This window comes from Olea europaea, unplaced genomic scaffold, assembly GCF_002742605.1.
Source record: "Olea europaea var. sylvestris unplaced genomic scaffold, O_europaea_v1 scaffold747, whole genome shotgun sequence".
NCBI classification, from domain to species: Eukaryota; Viridiplantae; Streptophyta; class Magnoliopsida; order Lamiales; family Oleaceae; genus Olea; species Olea europaea.
The window spans coordinates 452,385-472,938 of NW_019265877.1; the positions used below are offsets into that span (position 1 = coordinate 452,385).

The 20,554-nt window shown below is 34.7% G+C and overlaps 1 protein-coding gene across 1 annotated transcript; it reads left to right on the plus strand.

The window, feature by feature from the left end:
• Nucleotides 1-18,438: 18,438 nt before the first annotated feature.
• On the plus strand, nt 18,439-19,474 carry LOC111391069 (non-specific lipid-transfer protein-like protein At5g64080). The gene is made up of 2 exons (XM_023016212.1): nt 18,439-18,811; nt 19,242-19,474. The coding sequence occupies exons 1-2, from the start codon at nt 18,439-18,441 to the stop codon at nt 19,472-19,474; spliced, it is 606 nt and encodes a 201-aa protein (XP_022871980.1).
• The last annotated feature ends 1,080 nt before the right edge of the window (nt 19,475-20,554 follow it).

Consider the following 20,554-nt stretch of genomic DNA (forward strand, 5'->3'; position numbering starts at 1 on the left):
TATACCTAATAATGATTGAAACACTATGAGGGTCAAATTTGTAAGAAGCACTATAACTATACTGATCAATAATTTACGAGAAATAAAAAGGGTTACACTTATTATCGAATCAATAAAGCTACTGTAATAGGCTAGTAAACAAGGTGAAAAACAGGATTTTAAAAAAGTCCACATGGCATGTTGACTGCTTTTCAATACGATACAATAATGTTGCTATTTGGAGGGAGTACAGAACGAGTGGGTAAAAAATGGGACTATAACTCATACAACAAAATTGGGCATTCTCTCTCCACTTTTGCAGTTGACAAAAAAGTAGCCGCAAAATGAATTCACCCCTTTTTACCCACCATCTATGACTTTAGTTTCCGGATTGAAGCAAAGCAAGCTAAAAACAAAGAAAGTTATTGTTTAGAGGGTTGCTCCGTTTTGCAACGGGTTATTTCAACCGTTTTGGGGAATTCCGGTAAATGTATGTGAGACACACATCAATCGCGAATTTATGCCCTGTTTTTTAGCATGTTCATGTAGCACTTCAATCGCACTTGAAACCTGGAAAAAATCAACCATTTTGTCGAGTCCAATGACGATATGAACACTATTATTAAGTATTCAGTAATGCATAATCTTTTGCAATTAATTGCATCTAGTAGCTTAAAATTCCTGACAAATTTTTTGTAATTAATTGTACTTGGTAGCTTACATTTCAGGATTTTTGTAATTAATTGCACCTAGTAGCTTAAATTTCTTGACAAGATTTTTGTAATTAATCGTACCTTCTTGTTTAAATTTCAAGATTTTTGCAATTAATTACACCTGGTGGCTTAAATTTCATGACAGAATTTTTGTAATTAATTGCACATAATAGCTTAAATTTCATGACAAAATTTTTGTAATTAATTGCATAATTTTCCTTCCCAAATGAATTGCATAATTTTTTTGTAATTCATGTCACTGTTATCGATTTATTCATTTTTACGACTTGTGCACGCGGTAATGCTTTGGTGGAAACATATTTTAAGAATCGTTTATGTGTTTTATGTTTCTCATCAAATTTTAGCATGGTACATGAATTTGTTGTTTCTAATGTTAACTTTATTTACGAAAATGAAAAATAATTAAGATTTATAGAATATTATTTGAGTTACAACTAGGGATAACAATCGGGCTCGTCAGCTCAGATCGCGTCGTGACTCGGCTCAAAAAAGCTTCATTTTTAGGTGCTGGGCAAAGCCCGAGCCGGCTCAGAAGAATTGAGCATATCTTTAAAAAAAAAAATAATAATAAAGGCAGCAACCTGCTGCCTATTTAATTTAAAATTAAAAACAAAACCAAACAAAACCCAAGACGGCTCGGCTCGGCTCGAAAAGGCCCGAGCTAAAAGCTCGAGTTGAGCCTAATTTTTTTGTCGAGCTTTTGCTCGACCCGGCTCGAGCCCGAAAAAAACTTGGACATTTTACCCAAGTCGAGCTTGAGCCTAGAATTTCGACTCACGAGACTGCTCCGCTCGTTGACATCCCTAGTTACAACAATTGATACTCAACATGACCGTTGTCTTTATCACAGCTCATAAAGTAGGGATGTCAACGAGCCAAGTCGAGCCGGCTCATGCGTCAAAATTCAAGGCTCGGGTTCGGCTTAGGTAAAATGATCGAGCTTTTTTCGGGTCCGAGCCGAGCAAAAGCTCGGTCAAAAAATTAGGGTCGACTCGAGCTTTCGGCTGCTCGAGTTTTTCTGAGTCGAGTCGGACAAGCTTGATTTTCGTTTTTTTAATAAACGGGCTCAGCTCAAGTCTCGACTTGGTTCTCCTGAGCTTCGAGTCAGCGAGCCCGATTGTCATTCCTTTCATAAAGTATGAACGACTTGCAAAACAAACATGATGATGTTTTGAATGAATCTGGTAATGAGAATGTTAACCAGTCTGTGAACTTAGTGGGATGTGGAACATCAGTGGGAGATAGTATAAATGCACCTGAGGTGAGTATAATATATAAAGATGAAAAAGCTATGAATGAATTCTACAAAAAATATGTTTATGCGGTTGATTTTACAATTAAGAAAATGAATTAAAAAAAGGGGGATGATGGAGTTTTGAGATATGTGACGTTGACATGTAGTCGTGAACGTGGAAGAAGTAATAGTAACAGTTTATTGAAGCCACAACCAATAGTTCAGATGGGTTGTAAAGCCGAGATATCTGCATCTTCAGATATTCTTGTTTAGCGTGGTCCACATCAACCACAATCATGAAACAAGTCTATCAAAGTCCAAATTGTTCCAATACAACCAATATTTGAGTGCAAATGTGAAATGGAAGCTTCAAGTGAATGGCTTGCAAGGATTTCGTTGCATAAAAGTTACAACTCTACAGTTGTAGAAGCAGATGGATATAAGAACATGATTTACATTGAAAAGGACTGTCGAAACTATGTAGAATTAGTGAAGCGATTAAGACTTGGAGAAAGAGATGCTGCAGCAATTCAATCATACTTTTAAAAAGTGCAAGCACAATGCTCAGGATTTTTCTTTAGTATGGATTTAGACGATGAGTCGTGGCCTAGAAATGTGTTTTTGTGTAGATAATCAATGTAGGTAGGTGTGTAAGGAGTTTGACGACATGGTCATTTTTTATACCACTTAACTCACTAATAAGTACAACATGTCATTTGCCCATTTTGTTTGCGTCAATCATCATGGACAATCAACATTGCTTGGTTGTAGTCTGCTATCGAAAGAAGACACGGACACTTTTTATATGGTTGTTTAGGACATGGCATCAGTGCATGCATAGTGAAGCTCTATATGGAATAGTTACCGATCAAGATAGGGCCATACAAAATGCAATTCAGATTATGTTTCCAAATACGAAGCACAGATTGTGTTTGTAGCATATTCTGAAGAAGTTGTCAGAGAATTTTGGATACCACGTGGATAAATCTTTGATATTTGGGGCTATATATGGATTGGTGTACGATTCGCAATCCAGAGAAGAATTTAAAGATGGGTGAACAACGGTGATTAATACGTATTGCTTGTATAAAAATGATTGATTGTCAGGATTATACGAGAATAGAGGGCGTTGGATTCTTTGTTTTTTGAAAACTACTTTCTGGACAGGAATGTCAACAATGTAGAGAATTGAGAGTATGAATGCATTCTTCAATGGGTATGTGCCTTCGAAGATTTCGTTGAAGCAGTTTGTCGAACAGTAGAAGCATGCATTGAGGAATAAGGTTGAGAAGGAATTTCAAGTTGATTTCAAGTCATTTTCTCAAATGATACCATGTGCAACACAATTTGAAATAGAAGAATAGTACTAGTCAGTTTAAACAATTTCAAAATTCAAGGAAGTTCGAGAAAAGTTCACGGGAAAGGTTTATTGCGACGTCGTATCTACAACGGAAGGAAGTTCTGATATGACATACGATGTATGGGAGTCTACTATGTATAGAGGTCGTTGCAGGAGAAAAACATTTATCGTCTCATTCCAAATAGATAAATTTGAAGTTTTTTGTAGCTGCCATTTTTTCGAGTTTCGAGAATACTTTTATGCATGCGATCATAATATTGATTTGGAACGACGTCACATATATTTCGAAAAGGTATATACTGCGGAGATGGAAGAGAGATATTAGTAGAGCACACAGGAGGGTTGCAGTAAACTACAATGTGTTAGTTAGTACTCCCGCACAGTTGAAATACGAAGAGATGTCTAAGGCTTTTGCGCATGTGGCAAACCTTGCTGCAGATGATGAAACGCTGTCACGTGTGATAATGGAGTGGATAAAATGTCAACGTGAAGAGCTTATGACCACAAAATTGAGTTCTCAAAGTAATTCAATTTCGCAACAAAACTCTAAGGTACCTGTTCATTGTAATGATGGTTTAGCAACTGCAAGCGGAACCGTATTCGATCCAAAATTGGCACAACAAAAGGGAACGCCAAAGAAACTTTGAAGAAAAAGCCCATTGGAGACGACTTCAGATAAAGAAAAGGTATGTAAAGATGTTTACTTCATATTTGCAATAAGGTTAAATGTATTCAACTTTGATGCACATGCAGTCTGGAATCACAAGTAAGAGATCGAGAAAAAGCAATAGCAATATGGTTGATGGCAGAACGAACATGAGGCCACCTCAACAATATTTCATGTTAACCCCACTGTCATATTTGCACGACTCCATGCCGACACCACTCTCATTTCCAAAACTATCAATGTTCATACCATTATCTCTTTCACAACATTTATTAGCTACAAATTTGATTTGTCTGTCCTCGACAAACGTTATGTACAATTCGCAAGGTAAACATGTGTTGATATATGAATTTAAACTTCATTATCTCATGGATAAACCATTAATTATTCATATGGAATTTTATTATAGGTGAAGCAATGCCATTCTACTATCAAATTTTATTGGAACAAGGTGATAGAGGAATGTAATGTGAGGACTGTGATAGAGGCTTGAAAATGTTAAATTGTGGGCATTTATTTACTTGTTAAAGTCCATGAAATGAACAGTTTGTTATGGGATGACAATAATTTTGGACTCTATCTCACATCTTTTATGGCAATCTCCATTTCTTCTTTTCATTTTTGTTTAACAGTATCTACACTCGATCAATTGTAGGGGATATTTATGAGCTTACAGTAATATATTTTTACTTTGTTAAGAAAAAACTCGTGCCTTTATTATATTGTACAAGTAGTTAACAATTCAAATTGTACTTCATTTTTATTATACCACAAGTATAATAAACTGTGTTCTCCTAAACTTTGATATAGACATATTTGATTGAACTCCCAGTCTTGTAAGCTCTCGTGGGCTAGCTTTTTGTATATGTTTGTAAAGATGCAGTTTGTTGATATTCATTATTCACTATTTCTTAATTAATTCAGTGTCTTAATTGTGTTTTATTGTTTCCTCTTGTTCTTTTAGTCCTCATTGGTTTCCCAACTCTAAATTATTAATTTTGATTTTTGGGGTTTCCACTTGTTTACTCTTTGATTTTTTTTATTCTTTTGGGCTTTCTTGTTTACTGAAGAGAATTGTTTTATGTTCTGGGCTTTCCTGATTTAATTTAATCTAGGTGATTTTGGTGGTTTCTATTGTAAAATTGGAATTCTGATGTGATGGGTATTGAGAAAATTTTGAACTAATTGATTTTGACCCTGTAATTATATTTAGCTAAAAGGAAGTGTAATTAAGGGAAAATGGTGGATCATGAAAATAAGGAAAGGGGAGAGATCCTATCAATTTTGTTGCTTGAAATTCTTGAAATTTTGAACTAATTGATTCTGGCCTTGTAATTATATTTCAATTTTGCTGCTTGAAATCCTAAACTCGCTATCCAGTTGTTGTGCGATTTAACAAAGTGAATTATGCTGATGTTTTGACAAACAACTACGGCTTGGATGAGATCCTAGAAATTGTTTTGAGTATTTTTTTTCTTATATATATATATATATATATTTGTCACTTTAAGAACATATAAAAGTATATTCACACCACCACACATACAGAAGGAAAAAAACCCATAAAACTTGATTGACTCAGTATTCCTTTCCAGGAACATAGCTAAGGATAAAACCATAAAGCTTGCTGAACTCAACCATAAACCACACCACAAAATCAAGCTTAGAGATAGGCTACGCTACATCAACAAGATAAAACCTCGACAATTTCATTTTCCACAAAGATGACACACATGTAATTACACTAAAATAAGGTTTCGCGTTGTATTAATCATACACATACAAAAATTTCTCAAATACTACGATCGCCCTTTTTTAATCAAGCTAGCTGCTTCCTCGTTTCATTCAATTCTTGGCTTATTTTTTTTGTCCGAATGGTCACATTCATTGAAATTTAGAGCTCTTGTTCGTCACTTATATGAACTCAAGATTGAAACATACGGGACAATTTGTCAACTGTTTCGTGCGTCACAGGGTTAAGCTGAGTAGTGCTAACACGATTAGATTGACCACTTGATTCTTCTTTTACAACTCATTCCCAAAATCCACAATTCTTACTATAGCAAAGGAATAATTTTCCTTTATTGTCATTATCCTTCTCTACTACAAAATATTTCTCAAATCCATGCTTACATCGTGTATAATGGCGTTTCTTTTTGCAATCGTCAAAGAAATGGTTGTTACTCTGTTGGAAAAAATGAGTAATAGCTCAATTTTGGCAAGATTTTCGGTGGGACTTGTTGGTCCAATTTGGAAGATCAAAGTTGTTCCGTATTCTCTTCCGTGAGAAGATCAAAATCATATATTTACTTGTAAAAAATGAAGCTCAGGTAAATGAGAAATTAAAGCTCAAAGATGACCATTTGAATATGATTATGTGGGAAAAATTGAAGTTAGTCCCATATAGGAAAAATATGAAAGCAAAAACCACTTTAAATATGGTTGCACATTGGAAGGGTATAATTATATATAGCATAGAAGTTCTCTCCACGTGCACGCGCAGGGGTGCAAATCTCGAACCGAAATAGCCTTTGGACCTTGAACTTGTGTGCGGGCGTGACCTGCGTACATGAATGTCGGATCGAACGGAGCAAAAATTGGCCCCTCCGGCGAGCCCACGTTTTGAAATTTTTTTTGCTTTCTCCACTGATTTTTGAGTTTTTGAAACTTTCAAAACTCCCAGAAATTGAAGTGAATCCAATGTTAATTACCAAAGAGTTAATGACAGATTTATATTATATTAAATCTCAAGTTTTCCAGCAATAAAAGATATGAAAAATCTCACCAGGAAAACACACAAAATTCTCTCTGCACGAAAATTCCCAAAATATGTCGTTATCTTGTTTCTGTCTAGTGATACTATTCAAACACAAAATCAATTTGCCGGAGTAGTTTCTATGGTGCTCAAATTCTGCTGATTTTGCCGTTGTATTTTGGGAAACAGACGCTTGGACTAGACCTCAAGCACTTACAGTGAGGGGGCAAATCTGTTTTAAGGAAACTGTGTTCGCACAGGCCTCGAGTTGAAAATTTATCTACTATTTATTTAGTTTACATTTTATTCTTGCAGATTTATTTATTTAGCAATTTACACGTTTCATATATTGTTTGTTAAATTTATGTTAGAAATCGATTTCTAAAAAAGAAAAAAATACACGTTTTTTTTCAATTCGTTATATGTGTGAAAAATAGATTTCACATATACCGTATTTCTATTTGTAAGTGAAAAAATTTGTGTTATTTTAGTTAGTGTATGAATAAAAACACTTTATGCAAATTTTGTGCAAATACGGTGAATTTCGCCTGCAAATACAATGAGCTGCCATATACGGTGAGCTTTCTGTAAATACGGTATGCAGCATATACGGTAAGTTGCCTGGCATATATGGTAAGATGTCATATACGGTGAATTGAACTACCAAATATGGTAAGCAATTGCCAAATACGGTAAGCGTAAATCCCTTGTCTAAATCACATATACGGTAATTGAGAACCCGATTCCACTCCATACACTACCAATTAAATTTACCAACAAACTTAAAACAGATTTCTAAAGGAAAAAATTGGTTTCTTATACTGTTTTTTTTAGAAACTAATTTTTCTTTTGTTTTGACTTTCAGAAATGGCAACCGAATCGACCAACATGGATATGACCCAAACTGTGCCTACTGGAAATCAAGCTATGGGCTCAGTTGTGGCTCAAGGGCCAAGTTCTATTGTGGTTCAGACTGTGGCTAAATTGCCAAGTCATGTTGTGAGTCAAATTGTGGCTCCAATAACTTGCCATACCATAAATGTTCAATTTAATCATGGAGAAAAATCGGAGAAATTCAATGGCATGAATTTCAAAAGGTGACAACAAAAAATATTATTTTATCTGACCACTTTGAATCTTGCGAGATTCTTGATTGAGACTGCTCCAAAACTCAATGAGGGTGAATGAGATGTTCAAGCAATCACTGTACTTGATGCTTGGAAACACTTGAATTTTCTGTGCTGAAATTATATTATGAATAGCTTAGCAACACGCTATACAATGTGTATAGTACTATGAAAACTGCTAAGGAACTGTATGAGTCTTTGGACAGAAAATATAAAACTAAGGATACGGGGCTAAAAAGTTCATTGTCAACATATTACTAGACTATAAAATGGTGGACTCCAAAATAGTTATCAGTCAAGTGCAAGAACTCCAAGTGATTTTTCAAGAAATTCATGCCGAATGGATGATTTTGAGTGAAACTTTTCAATTGGCTGTAATTATTAAAAAATTGCCCACTGCGTGGAAAGATTTCAAGAATTATTTGAAGCACAAACGAAAGAAAATGAATGTCGAAGAACTAATTGTTGGACTTCAAATTGAAAAAGACAACAAGAGATCTGAAAAGAAGTAGTTCAATCCTGGTGCTGCTAAAGCTAATGTTGTGGAGCATGGTCAAAGTAGTAAGACCTACAAAAACAAGTTTGGGTCATCCATTGGCAAAAGGACCAAGCAAGGACTGAAAGGCGGAATTTCTAAGAAGAAATTTCAAGGGAAATGCTTCAATTGTGACAAAGTGGGCCACAAGTCTTTGGAGTGTAGATTGCCAAAGAAGAAGAAAGAAGCAAATGTGGTTGACTACATGGCACAAGATGGGTCGGAGCTGAATCTCTAACTGTCATTTCTGAAGTGAACATGGTGGGTTCAAACCCTAAGGAGTGGTGGATTGACACCGGTGCTACGAGGCATGTGTGCTCTGATAATGAGTTGTTTGTAGCGTTTGAAGCAATTGAGAATGAGAAGAAGTTGTTCATGGGAAATTCAGTAACTTCTGAATCAAAGATCAAGAAAGGTGGTTCTGAAGATGACCTTGAGAAAAGAGCCAACTCTAAAAAATGTGCTATATGTGCCGAAAATTCGCAAGAACCTAGTATCCGAGTCACTTTTGAATAAACATGGCTTTCGCATTGTATTTGAATCAGACAAAGTTATTTTGTTAAAAAGTGGAATGTTTGTCAGAAAAGGATATGTTTCTGACGGTATGTTTAAGCTCAATATAATGGTTATTAAACCAAAAATGAATAAAACAAACTCTTCTACTTATTTGGTTGAGTTTTCAAATTTGTGGCATAGTAGACTAGAACATGTTAACTTTGATACTTTACGAAAACTAATTAGTTTGAATTGCATACCCGAGTTTCACATTGATTCAAAACATAAGTGTGAAACTTGTGTTGAGACAAAAGTGATAAGGTCATCGTTTAAATCAATTGATCGAAATAAAGAACCACTTGATTTAATTCACAGTGACGTATGAGACTTAAAACTTGTACAAACAAGAGGTGGCAACAAGTATTTCATTACTTTTGTCGACGATAGCACCAAATACTGTTATGTGTATTTGCTAAAAAGTAAAAATGAAGCTATAGAGAAATTTGTTTTCTATAAGAGTGAAGTTGAAACTCAACTTAATAAGAAAATTAAGGTGTTAAGAAGCGATCGAGGTGGTGAGTATGAATCACTATTTGCGAAATTCTGTGCACAACACGGAATCATACATGAAACCACCGCACCTTATTTACCACAACCAAGCGGTGTTGCTGAACGAAAAAATCGTACTTTAAAGGAAATGATGAATACAATGCTAGTAAGTTCTAGGTTACCTCAGAACATGTGGGTGGGAAGCTGTGTTATCAGCAAATTACCTTTTAAATAAGGTGCCCCAAAAGAAAATGAAAAAGACCCCTTATGAGTTATGGAAAGGAAGATAATCTTCCTATAAATACTTACGAGTGTGGGGGTGTCTTGCTAAAGTGGTTGTTCCAATACCGAAGAAGGTAATGATATGGCCAAAAACAGTAGATTGCATCTTCATTGGCTATGCATACAATAGTAGTGCTTATCAATTTCTTGTGCATGATTCTAAAATCTCAAACATACACACAAAAACACGATATTGGGATCAAGAAATGCTTCATTCTTTGAACATATATTTCTGTACAAGTCCAAAGAGGAAGCAAGTTTCTCCAAACGAACATATGAGACTATGACTGAAAATAGTCATGACGAAAAACTAGAAGAGGAGATTGAGGTTAGACGTAGCAAACGGGAAAGGATAGAAAAATCTTATGGTCCTGATTTTCTGACCTATATGCTAGAAAGTGAACCTCAAAGTTATCAAGAGGCTGTGAATTCCTCGGAGAGACCTTAATGGAAGGAGACCATTAAAAGTGAGATAGATTCTATACTGCAAAATCATACATGGGAGTTAGTGGATCTTCCTCTAGGAAGCAAACCACTAGGCTATAATGGATTTTCAAAAGGAAAATGAGATCAGATGGAACTATCGAAAAGTATAAGGCCGGATTAGTAATAAAATGTTACAAACAAAGGGAAAGCCTTGATTACTTTGATACGTATTCTCAAGTGAAGAGAATAACATCTATTAAGTTGATACTTACAACTGTCGCTTTGCAAAATCTTGAAGTACATCAAATGGATGTTAAAACTGCTTTTCTAAATGAAGATTTAGAAGAAGAAATTTATATGGAACAACCTGAGGGATTTTCGTCACCAGGGCAGGAAAAGAAATTTTGTAAATTGGTGAAGTCACTATATGGCTTGAAACAAGAACCCAAACAATGACATGAAAATTTTGATAATGTCATGATAGAGAGTGGATTTAAAATCAATGAGTGTGGCAAATGTGTTTACGCCAACGACACTAAAGATGGTTATGTTATTTTGTGTCTTTACATTGACGACATACTTATTGTTGGTAGTGATAATAAGATGATTGAATTCACTAAAAATATGTTGAATTCGACGTTTGACATGAAAGATATGAGTTTAGCTGATGTTATACCTGGAGTAAAAATCTCTAAAACATCAGATGGGCTTGTTCTAAGTCAGTCACATTATGTGGACAAAATTTTGAAAAATTTCAATAAGGATAATACTGGCTTGGCTAGAATATCGATAGATACGAGTCAACATCTATCTAAAAACAAAGGTGAAAGTGTCTCTCAAGTAGAATACTCGAGAGTTATTGAAAGTCTAATGTACTTGATGAGTTGTACAAGACCAGACATAGCCCACACAGTCAGTAAACTGAGCAGATACACGAGTAATCAAGGAGCTGATCACTGGAAAGGAATAGTAAGAGTATTAAGGTACTTAAGATATACTCGTGACTATGGACTACATTATACTAGATATTCAGCGGTTATTGAAGGATATAGTGATGCTAATTGGATATTTGATATAAAAGACTCAAAGTCCACTAGTGGATTTATGTTCACATTGGGAGGTGCTTTCATATTGTGAAAATCCTCTAAGCAAATAGTTATAACCAGATCTATGATGGAATCTGAGTTTATAGCTCTAGATAAATGTGGTGAAGAGGTCGAATAGTTGCGCAACTTCTTAGAGGATATTCCAAGATGGTCAAAACCTGTACCAATAATTTGCATATATTTTGACAGTCAATCAGCAATAGGAAAGACACAGAGTAACATGTACATTGGTAAGTTTAGACATATACGTCGCAATCACAATACCATAAGACAACTACTTTCAACTGGAGTTATCGCTATTGACTATGTAAGGTTAAAAGATTACATTGCGGATCCGTTAACCAAATGGCTAAACAAAGAGTTAGTTGGAAAATCATCGAAAGGAATGAGACTTAAACCCTTGAATAAATAAGTCATTACAAAGGAAACCCAACATAGTTGACTGGAGATCCCAAGATCTAGGTTCAAAAGGACAACCTAATTATAAAGGCTTAAAAAAATCACTGTAGGGGTGTCTTCTCCTGTCCATTCCTATGATGTAACAGTGATGCCCGAGAGGATGAAGGATAAGCAATAGGTTTTTAGTGATTCTTATGAGTCGAAGTTTGAGCCAAGTAATGCTCATTTATGTGAGAGAGAAGTGGAGCCGCTTCTAAGAGAATTGTGTGAGGCTCAATTCTTAAGAACTCTCACAGAACCAGGCATATGTTCATGGCCAAAACGAACATAATAATGAGAATTGAATTGTGTTAGAAAGAATCCTGTGTGGAGTATATCATCGTTTACATAAACGGTAGAATAGTTCAAGGACAACATGTCAACTGGTCAGCTAGTAAAGTAAATATACTTTCACAATAGAAGGTTCAAAGGGTAATACTTACCTATCCTATGCAGGCTTCAACCGTTGAACTTTATCATCTAGTCTCATGTCTTACGGTCATCAAGTCTCGTGTCTCACGGTCTCATGTCTCTCCCAATTTTCATTCATGTGGGAGATTGTTGGAAAAAATAAGTAATAGCTCACTTTTGGCAAGATTTTCGGTGGGGCCCGTTGGTCCAATTTGGAAGATCAAAGTTGATTCGTGTTCTCCTCCGTGAGAACATCAAAATCATATATTTACTTGCCAAAAATGAGGTTCGGATGACTGAGAAATTGGAGTTCAAATATGACCATTGGAAGATGGTTATGTGGAAAAAATTGAAGTTAGTCCCATATGGGAAAAATATGAAAGTAAGAACTACTTTAAATATGGTTGCACATTGGAAGGGTGTAATCATGTGTAGTATAGAGACTCTCTCCACGTGCTTGAGCAGGGGGTGTAAATCTCGAACCAAAATAGCTTTCGGACCTTGAACTTGTGTGCGGGCACAACCTGCGTACACGAATGTTGGACCGAACGGAGCAAAAATTGGCCCCTCCGGAGAGCCCACGTTTTGAAATGTTTTTTGCTTTCTCCACTGACTTTTGAGTTTCTGAAATTTCCAAAACTTCTAGAAATTGAAGTAACTCCCATGTTAATTGCCATAGAGTTAATGGCAGATTTATGTTATATTAAATCTCAAGTTTTCCAGCCATAAAACATATGAAAAATTTCACTAGGCAGACACACGAAATTCTCTTTGCAAGAAAATTTCCAAATTCTGTCGTCGTCTTCTTTCTGTCTAGTGAAGTCTTAATGGTGGTGATACTGTTCAAACGCTAAATCAGTTCGTCAGAATAGTTTCTGTAGTGCTTAGATTCTGCTGGTTTTGTCGTTGTATCCTGGGAAACAGACGCTCGGACTAGACCTCAAGTACTTACGGTGAGAGGGACGAATTTTTTTTAAGGAAACTGTGTTCGCACAGGCCTCGGGTTGAAAATTAATCTGCTATTTATTTAGTTTACATTTTATTCTTGCAGATTTATTTATTTAGCGATTTACACGTCTCATATATTGTTTGTTAAATTTATGTTAGAAATAGATTTCTAAAAGAGAAAAAATACATGTTTTTTTTTCAATTCATTATATGTGTGAAAAATAAATTTTACATATACGGTATTTCTATTTGTAAATGAAAAAATTTGTGTTATTTTAGTTAATGTATGAATAAAAATACTTTATGCAATTTTTGTGCAAATACAGTTAACTTCCCCTGCAAATACAGTGAGTTGCCATATACGGTGAGCTTTCTGCAAATATGGTAGGCAGCATATACGGTAAGCTACAAATACGATAAGGTGCAAATACGATAAGCTGCCTGGCATATACGGTAAGCTGATAAATACGGTGAATTGAATTGCCAAAATACGGTAAGCAATTGCCAAATACGGTAAGCGTGAATCTGGTGTCTAAATCACATATACGGTATATGAGAACCGAATTTCACTCCATACACTACCAATTAAATTTACCAACATACTGTACAACCATGATAGATTCCAGAGTTCATCCCGGGCATTCTATGATGGAAATAAACCACCACAAAAAAATGTGAACTTAGTTATGTATCAACTCAATGGAGTACACAAATCAAAATTGACTGGAATACCCAACCCGAATAAACTAATCGAAATGAATTTTTGAAAATCAAGTATACAAAATCACAACAAAAAGGGAGGTACAGTAATTTGTAGAGGACCATATATCAAATCACAAAGTGTCGATGGAAGCCATAATAGATGAAATAGAAGAAAAATCTACTTAAGTACAGCCGGCAAATGGAAATTGATTGATGTTTGTGATGATTTTGCGAGAAGTCGGCATTGACATGCCAACGGGTCTCATAGGGGAAAAATTCTTAGGCAATGGTTGTGAAGTTCGATAGTTTAACGATGATAGGAGATTGTTGGTCGTGCAACGGTGACCTTTAGCAAAAGTGATTGGAGATGGAGGATTTCATTTTTGGGAATTTCAAGATTTTTTTCCCAATTGTGGGAGAGAGAAGATTTTTCCAAAAATGGATTTCTGCCCTTTTTTCTGACGACCAGAGATGGTGGGTTGTGCGCGGCAATAATTAAAAGCAAAATACGGTGTAGCGACTGAAGATGAAGTTAATGGTTTATGCTCTTTTGTGGCTTTTTTGATTAAAATGTAAAGTGGGAGAGAAGAGGGAATTTTCAATTAAACGTGAAGTGGAGAGAGAAGGATTGTGGCATTTTCAATCCATAACAACATTATTGTATTGTATTGTATTGTTTCAATAAAGCAGTCAACATGCCACGTGGACTTTTTTCACCCTGTTTACAAGCTTATTACAGTAGCACAATTGTCATCGAATTAGGACTTATTCAACTTTCTCAAGAACGATGGGTTGATATTTATGAGTTTGATGCTTTTGGAAAGCGGTGAAATTGGAGAGTGTACCATCGAAATTTGAAGAACTGTGGAAAGAATTTTTGATTCATGGAGAGAAAGAGAGAGAGATGTTTATGGGTTTTGCCATCTATGGTGATGGCGATTTGTGGTGGTGATTTTTGGTTTGATTTGCAATTTGATGGGTATGGATGGGGGTCGGGAGAGGGGAATGAGGAAGAAGACTATGATTTCGTTTTTAATTTTATTTTTCTTTTTTTGATTTTTTAATAATTTATTTGGGATTCATTTTTATTTTTTTGAATAAACTTTGGAGTTTGATTGCAATTAGTTCTTCTTTTTTATTTTATTTTCTTTTTGTTTTATTAAAATATGAGTGTATGTTAGTAATTTCACAACTTTTTGGTGGGAAATTGGATGGAAATGATGATTTCCACAATGAAATGTGGAAACAATGGTGAAAATTTGAAACGTATGGACATTTTGCACACTGAACACTAAACGTAGGGACATTTTATGCTAATAATCTATTGCTAAAATTATGAGTTAGTAGAAATGAGACAGGGCCAACCTTGGCCCAAGGCAAGTAAGGCCATTGCCTTGGGCCTCTAATTATTAAGAGGCCTCTAAAAAAAGCCCAAAACCACCCATTCCTTAAGAGATGGGGGGTGGGGGGTGAACTACCTTCTTTTCCATTCCTTTCCAACCCCAAGAAATTCTACCATCCTTTTTATCAAGAGCCGTACGTGATAAACTTGAAGAAGTAGAGAACAATACCAATCTGAAAATCCCTAAAAACTACTAGTTCTAGTCTATCAGCAAGCTGCAAAAGTTCCGGCTAGGTATTCAATTACCCCAACCACAGGTTCGGCCTCTTCATCTTCTTCTTATGCTTATAGTTATCTCTCCCTTTCTATTGTCATTGATAGCTTCGTATATTCATTTGTGGGAGTTGGGATATTAATTTGTTGCATCACATGTATTGGTCATATTGCAGTGGAAGCAATCAATAGCTATTGCCTTTGCTTTGCATAATTGTATAGTTACCATTTTTTTTTTATTTTTGGAATGTAAGCCTTGTTTGGCACATATTTTTCCCCAAAAATCATTTTCAACATCACATTCTATTGACTACAAAAAAAAAAAAAAAAAAAAAATAATAATAATAAATATTTTCCACTTGGAAAAATATGTGCCAAACAAGCCTCTTATTCTTCTCCTTTTGGCCTCTATTTATTTGTAGTAGCATAAGTTCCACGCGGATGAAAAATGTGATATACCCTGCTTTTATTTTCATTTATAGTCGTGTTGAGGCTTTATATCTGGCCATTGAATTGAGGCCTGCAAGTAAGAGTTTAAATTGACAATGTCTTAGTCAAATCAAGTTTACACCTCATTGATGCCGAATAGGGTAATTGGCACAAAACGTCCCTACCTTTCAAGTCTATTGTGGAAAACGTCCCTACCTTTCATTTTTTGGCATTTTTACTCTCATTTCAACCTTTGTTTGCGCTGGACGTCCTTCCGTCCATATTCCGTCAGTTTTTCCGTTAAACATTCGGGTAATTAGCACAAAACGTCCCTACCTTTCAAGTCTATTGTGGAAAACGTCCCTACCTTTTATTTTTTGACATTTTTGCCCTCATTTCAACCTTTCTTTGCGCTGGACGTCCTTCCGTCCATATTCCGTCAATTTTTTCGTTAATTAAATACAAAAATACCTTTTTCTTTCCATAAACAAATGTAAAATTGTCCTCACCCACTTCACCCCTTTTTCCCGCCATTAACTTAGTCCATAAGTAACAGTAGCAGCAACATGAATTTGAAAATACTTTAAATGATTAAGTTAAATAAAGAAAAAATATCGTGAACACATTATATTTCACAATTCCACAACTACTGTTGCTGTCATCTTACGTCACTGGAAAAATTTAGAAAGACATATTAAATGGGTAGTCAATTTATAATGAGTCAATTTAAAATGAGCCATTCATCTTCTCCATTGAGCCAAAAAGAGCCATTCACCATTTTGGCTTATTATAAATTGATTACCCATTTAATACGTCTTTCTAAAATTTTCTAGTGACACAAGATGACAGCAACAGTAGTTGTGGAATTGTGAAATATAATGTGTTCACGATATTTTTTCTTTATTTAACTTAATCATTTAAAGTATTTTCAAATTCATGTTGCTGCTATTGTTACTTATGGACTAAGTTGATGGCGAGAAAAAGGGGTGAAGTGGGTGAGGACAATTTTACCCTTGTTTATGGAAAGAAAAATGCATTTTTGTATTTAATTAATGAAAAAACTGACGGAATATGGACGGAAGGACGTCCAGCGCAAAGGTTGAAATGAGGGCAAAAATGCAAAAAAATGAAAGGTAGGGACGTTTTCCACAATAGACTTGAAAGGTAGGGACATGTTGTGCCAATTACCCTTTAATTAACGGAAAAACTGACGGAATATGGACGGAAGAACGTCCAGCGCAAAGAAAGGTTGAAATGAGGGCAAAAATGCCAAAAAATGAAAGGTAGGGACGTTTTCCACAACAGACTTGAAAGGTAAGGACGTTTTGTGCCAATTACCCATGCCGAATATGTCGTTGATTTTCATAATGCCAAATGTGGCGTTGATTTTTCAAGGGAAACCTCTAAATCATATGATTTTTTTGGCACTCATTATTTCATTCCTTTTTATATGACGTGAGGATATGAGAAATGATAAGAAAGAAAATAGACTAAGAGTTCACCCAAGTCCCAGACTACACAGTAGCACATAAAGAGGGTTGTAGTGGTAGTGTTTTATTGTTTGTGTGGAAGGAATTGGGCAAAATTTCAATTAAGCATATTGCATCTCACATTGGTAATTTCAAATTTGGTAGTGAGGCCATGCTAGGTAGGGTTCTTATTTTGTACAAAACATGAGACTTTAGAATAACAAAATGTCAAAATCATTAGAAAATCGTGCCAAACGAAAAACATTTTGAATTATAACTTTTTCAAAGAAAAACAAAATGGTATTTTTCGGATTCGTTCATTATGTCAGAGCATGTAAATTGAGTTTAAAATCAAATTAATGCTTACTAATTATTTAATTATTTACATATTGTTGCACTTGAAAAATAAATATTGTATTGACGTGCCACATAATAATTAAATGTCTAGGGCCTCTAAATTCTCGAGGCCGGCCCTGAAATGAGAGGTAGATAAATGAATGAATAGTAATTGTAAATCTTATGAAAAAGCAAAGTTAATTTGAATTATTTTCTCTGTTATCAAAGCTTATAGTCACTTGAAAAATCAAAGTTATGCTTGCAACCTATGTTGCATACTCCAGACCGATAGAAAGAAGTTTTATTTCAATTGTTGGGCTGGTATGAACTAATCTGTCTTCGTTATAATGGTGCTCTTCGACTTAGAATCGAACTGTTTCTCTTTTCTTTTTCCCCTCAAAACTATATATGGATTGCACCGACTTAGGTAGCAGAAAATGAAATTAATTTACAATATGGTAGGATAATTATCCATTTCATAAGATGATACTCAAATTAAATATTCATTATAAAACCTTGTTTGTGATTAGATATTATTATTTGCTTACGACTTCCTTGGGTTATCAGAATCCTGAAAAATGTGGAGTGCTTTTTTTCTTTTCCGTTTTGTTATATGGAGATTATATTTATCATAATTAATGGATGTACATTACTTTGTACATATAATAACACATACATATCCCATGAAAAATACTGATAAAACTAAATCCATCAGTTCACAGATTCTTTAAACAAACATCAACATAAATATTCTAGTAATACTCGAAAAGAACCTAGGATTCAATATCAAGATTAGGAGTCAGTTTCTCCTTCACCCCATTTTGGTTTAACTTGAGAGAACATGAAGACTCTAGTGACAGCATTATGTATTTTGGTTGCTGTGGCAAGTGGCTGCACGGAGCACAATCAAGGTAGCACGCCGGTGCATCTGCAACCACCAACAAAAGCTCCGGCCCCAGCCACGAGTGTGGACTGCACCAGCCTGATGTTCAATATGGTGGATTGCATTACATTTTTGGGCAATGGTGGGATCGAATTGAAGCCCGATATGTCGTGTTGTTCGGGATTCAAGATGGCGGTGTACAAGAATTCCGACTGCGTATGTAAAGCCCTAAAGATCGGTGTCATTTTGGGTATTGATTTCAACATGACTATGGCCATGAAATTGCCTTCTGCATGTGGTCTCTCTTCTTTTAAGCTTACTGGCTGCAAAGGTCTCTCTCTACACACATATTAATGTGAATAATTCTAGTTCAATGTGTCATTAATTTTGGCTACTATAATCCCTAACTATAAATAGCATTGTTCTTAATAAAAGGGTATCCAATATCCATCATTGTCAATTTGACATAAAGTGGCACGAGTTGAATAGGTTTCAATAAACAAAAACAACACATGGAGTTTATCGGAAATGATGCTTAATTTGTTATATTTTTCGATCGAAATTATATCGGTTCAATTTTACTTTTTCGTACATTAGATATACCATAACTTGCTGAGACATTGATCAGAAAGAAACGAATAATGAAGCTAGTATTTTTAACTTTTATTATTTCCCAGTATTTTAAGTTTTAATTACTAAATCGAGGCATCAAAATGATTTACATTTGCTATGTCAAGTAACAATTCTTCTACCTCTTGCAGTTAAGACTCCATCAATAGCTGCTCCACCTCAAAAGTCTCCAGATGTTCCCACCCCAACAAAGCCACATGTAGCCCCCTCTGGCCGTGTTGGAACACCGGAAATCCCCTCTGGCCATGCCGGAACACCAGCACCACCTCATGCAACCAATGGAGCTTATACCACACGTGCCACTTTTTCAATTATTTTTAGTTTGGTTGTTTCCGCTTCATCATTCTTTAATGTCTTAGCCTAAGCTTTAAGAGTTCAAATCCTTTTCTTTCTTTTCTTTTCTTTTTCCTCCTTTTCATTTTCTGTCAGAAATGAATTAATCTTTATTTTATAGTACTTAAATTAGGTGTTTGAATAGCTTTTGATTAGTATATAAACTTACAAGTATACATTTTTTAATTTTGGTGCTACTTTTCTTCTTTTTGTTTGCTGGAATTTTTTATTTGATTCTTGTAAAGATATATGAAAGATCTTTGCAAAATTAGTTAATTTTGTCAATAATAATTTTTGGTTCTATGAATTTTGTTATTTTTTATTTTTCCCCCCATCTTAAAGCAAAGAAAAAAACTAACAGTAATTCATTCATAAAAAAATAACAAATAAAATCACAATCTAGTATCACACGTGTAAAAGTTGTTTTTCTAAGCATTTGTTGTTCTATTCAAAGTCGCTATTTTAGATGGTAGATTCTCAAGGAATCCAATTCTATAAAATAAGTTAAAAAATAAAAGTAAGTTTTACTAATAAGAAAAATAACTTCAAGAATCACGTATAGAAATATAGTAACTGAATCACTAGTTTACAAGAAACTTTCTTATAATGCTTGGATAGGTGGAAACGATGTTGGATTATTTTGGTAAGTTGGTCAGTCCAAATTAACTAGGTCGATATCGAGTAATATATAATCGCTTTGACTGTTTGATTCTATCCTAATTTTACATGTATTATTAAGGTAATATATAATAGCTTCAATTGAAAATATGTAACAAATTTATCATCAATCATAAGTATGATAAACATGTAATTTAAATAGCATAACTCGTCCTTCAATCCATTTTAGCCATTAAATGATGAATTTGCCTTCATTAAAGTAAGCAAAAATAAAAGAATGCAATAAAACAACTAAAACAAACAAAAATTAAAAGAGTCTCATAACTTTTCAAAGAGTACAAATAAATATCACTTGAAATAATTAAATATATTAATTCACAAAAAAGGAATTTAGAAAAAATAAAGCTTACCCACTCCAACAAATAAATGTTTTTTTTTTTTTTTTTCAAATTCACATATTCTAATCCGAGGCAATGTCATTAGAGTTCAAAAT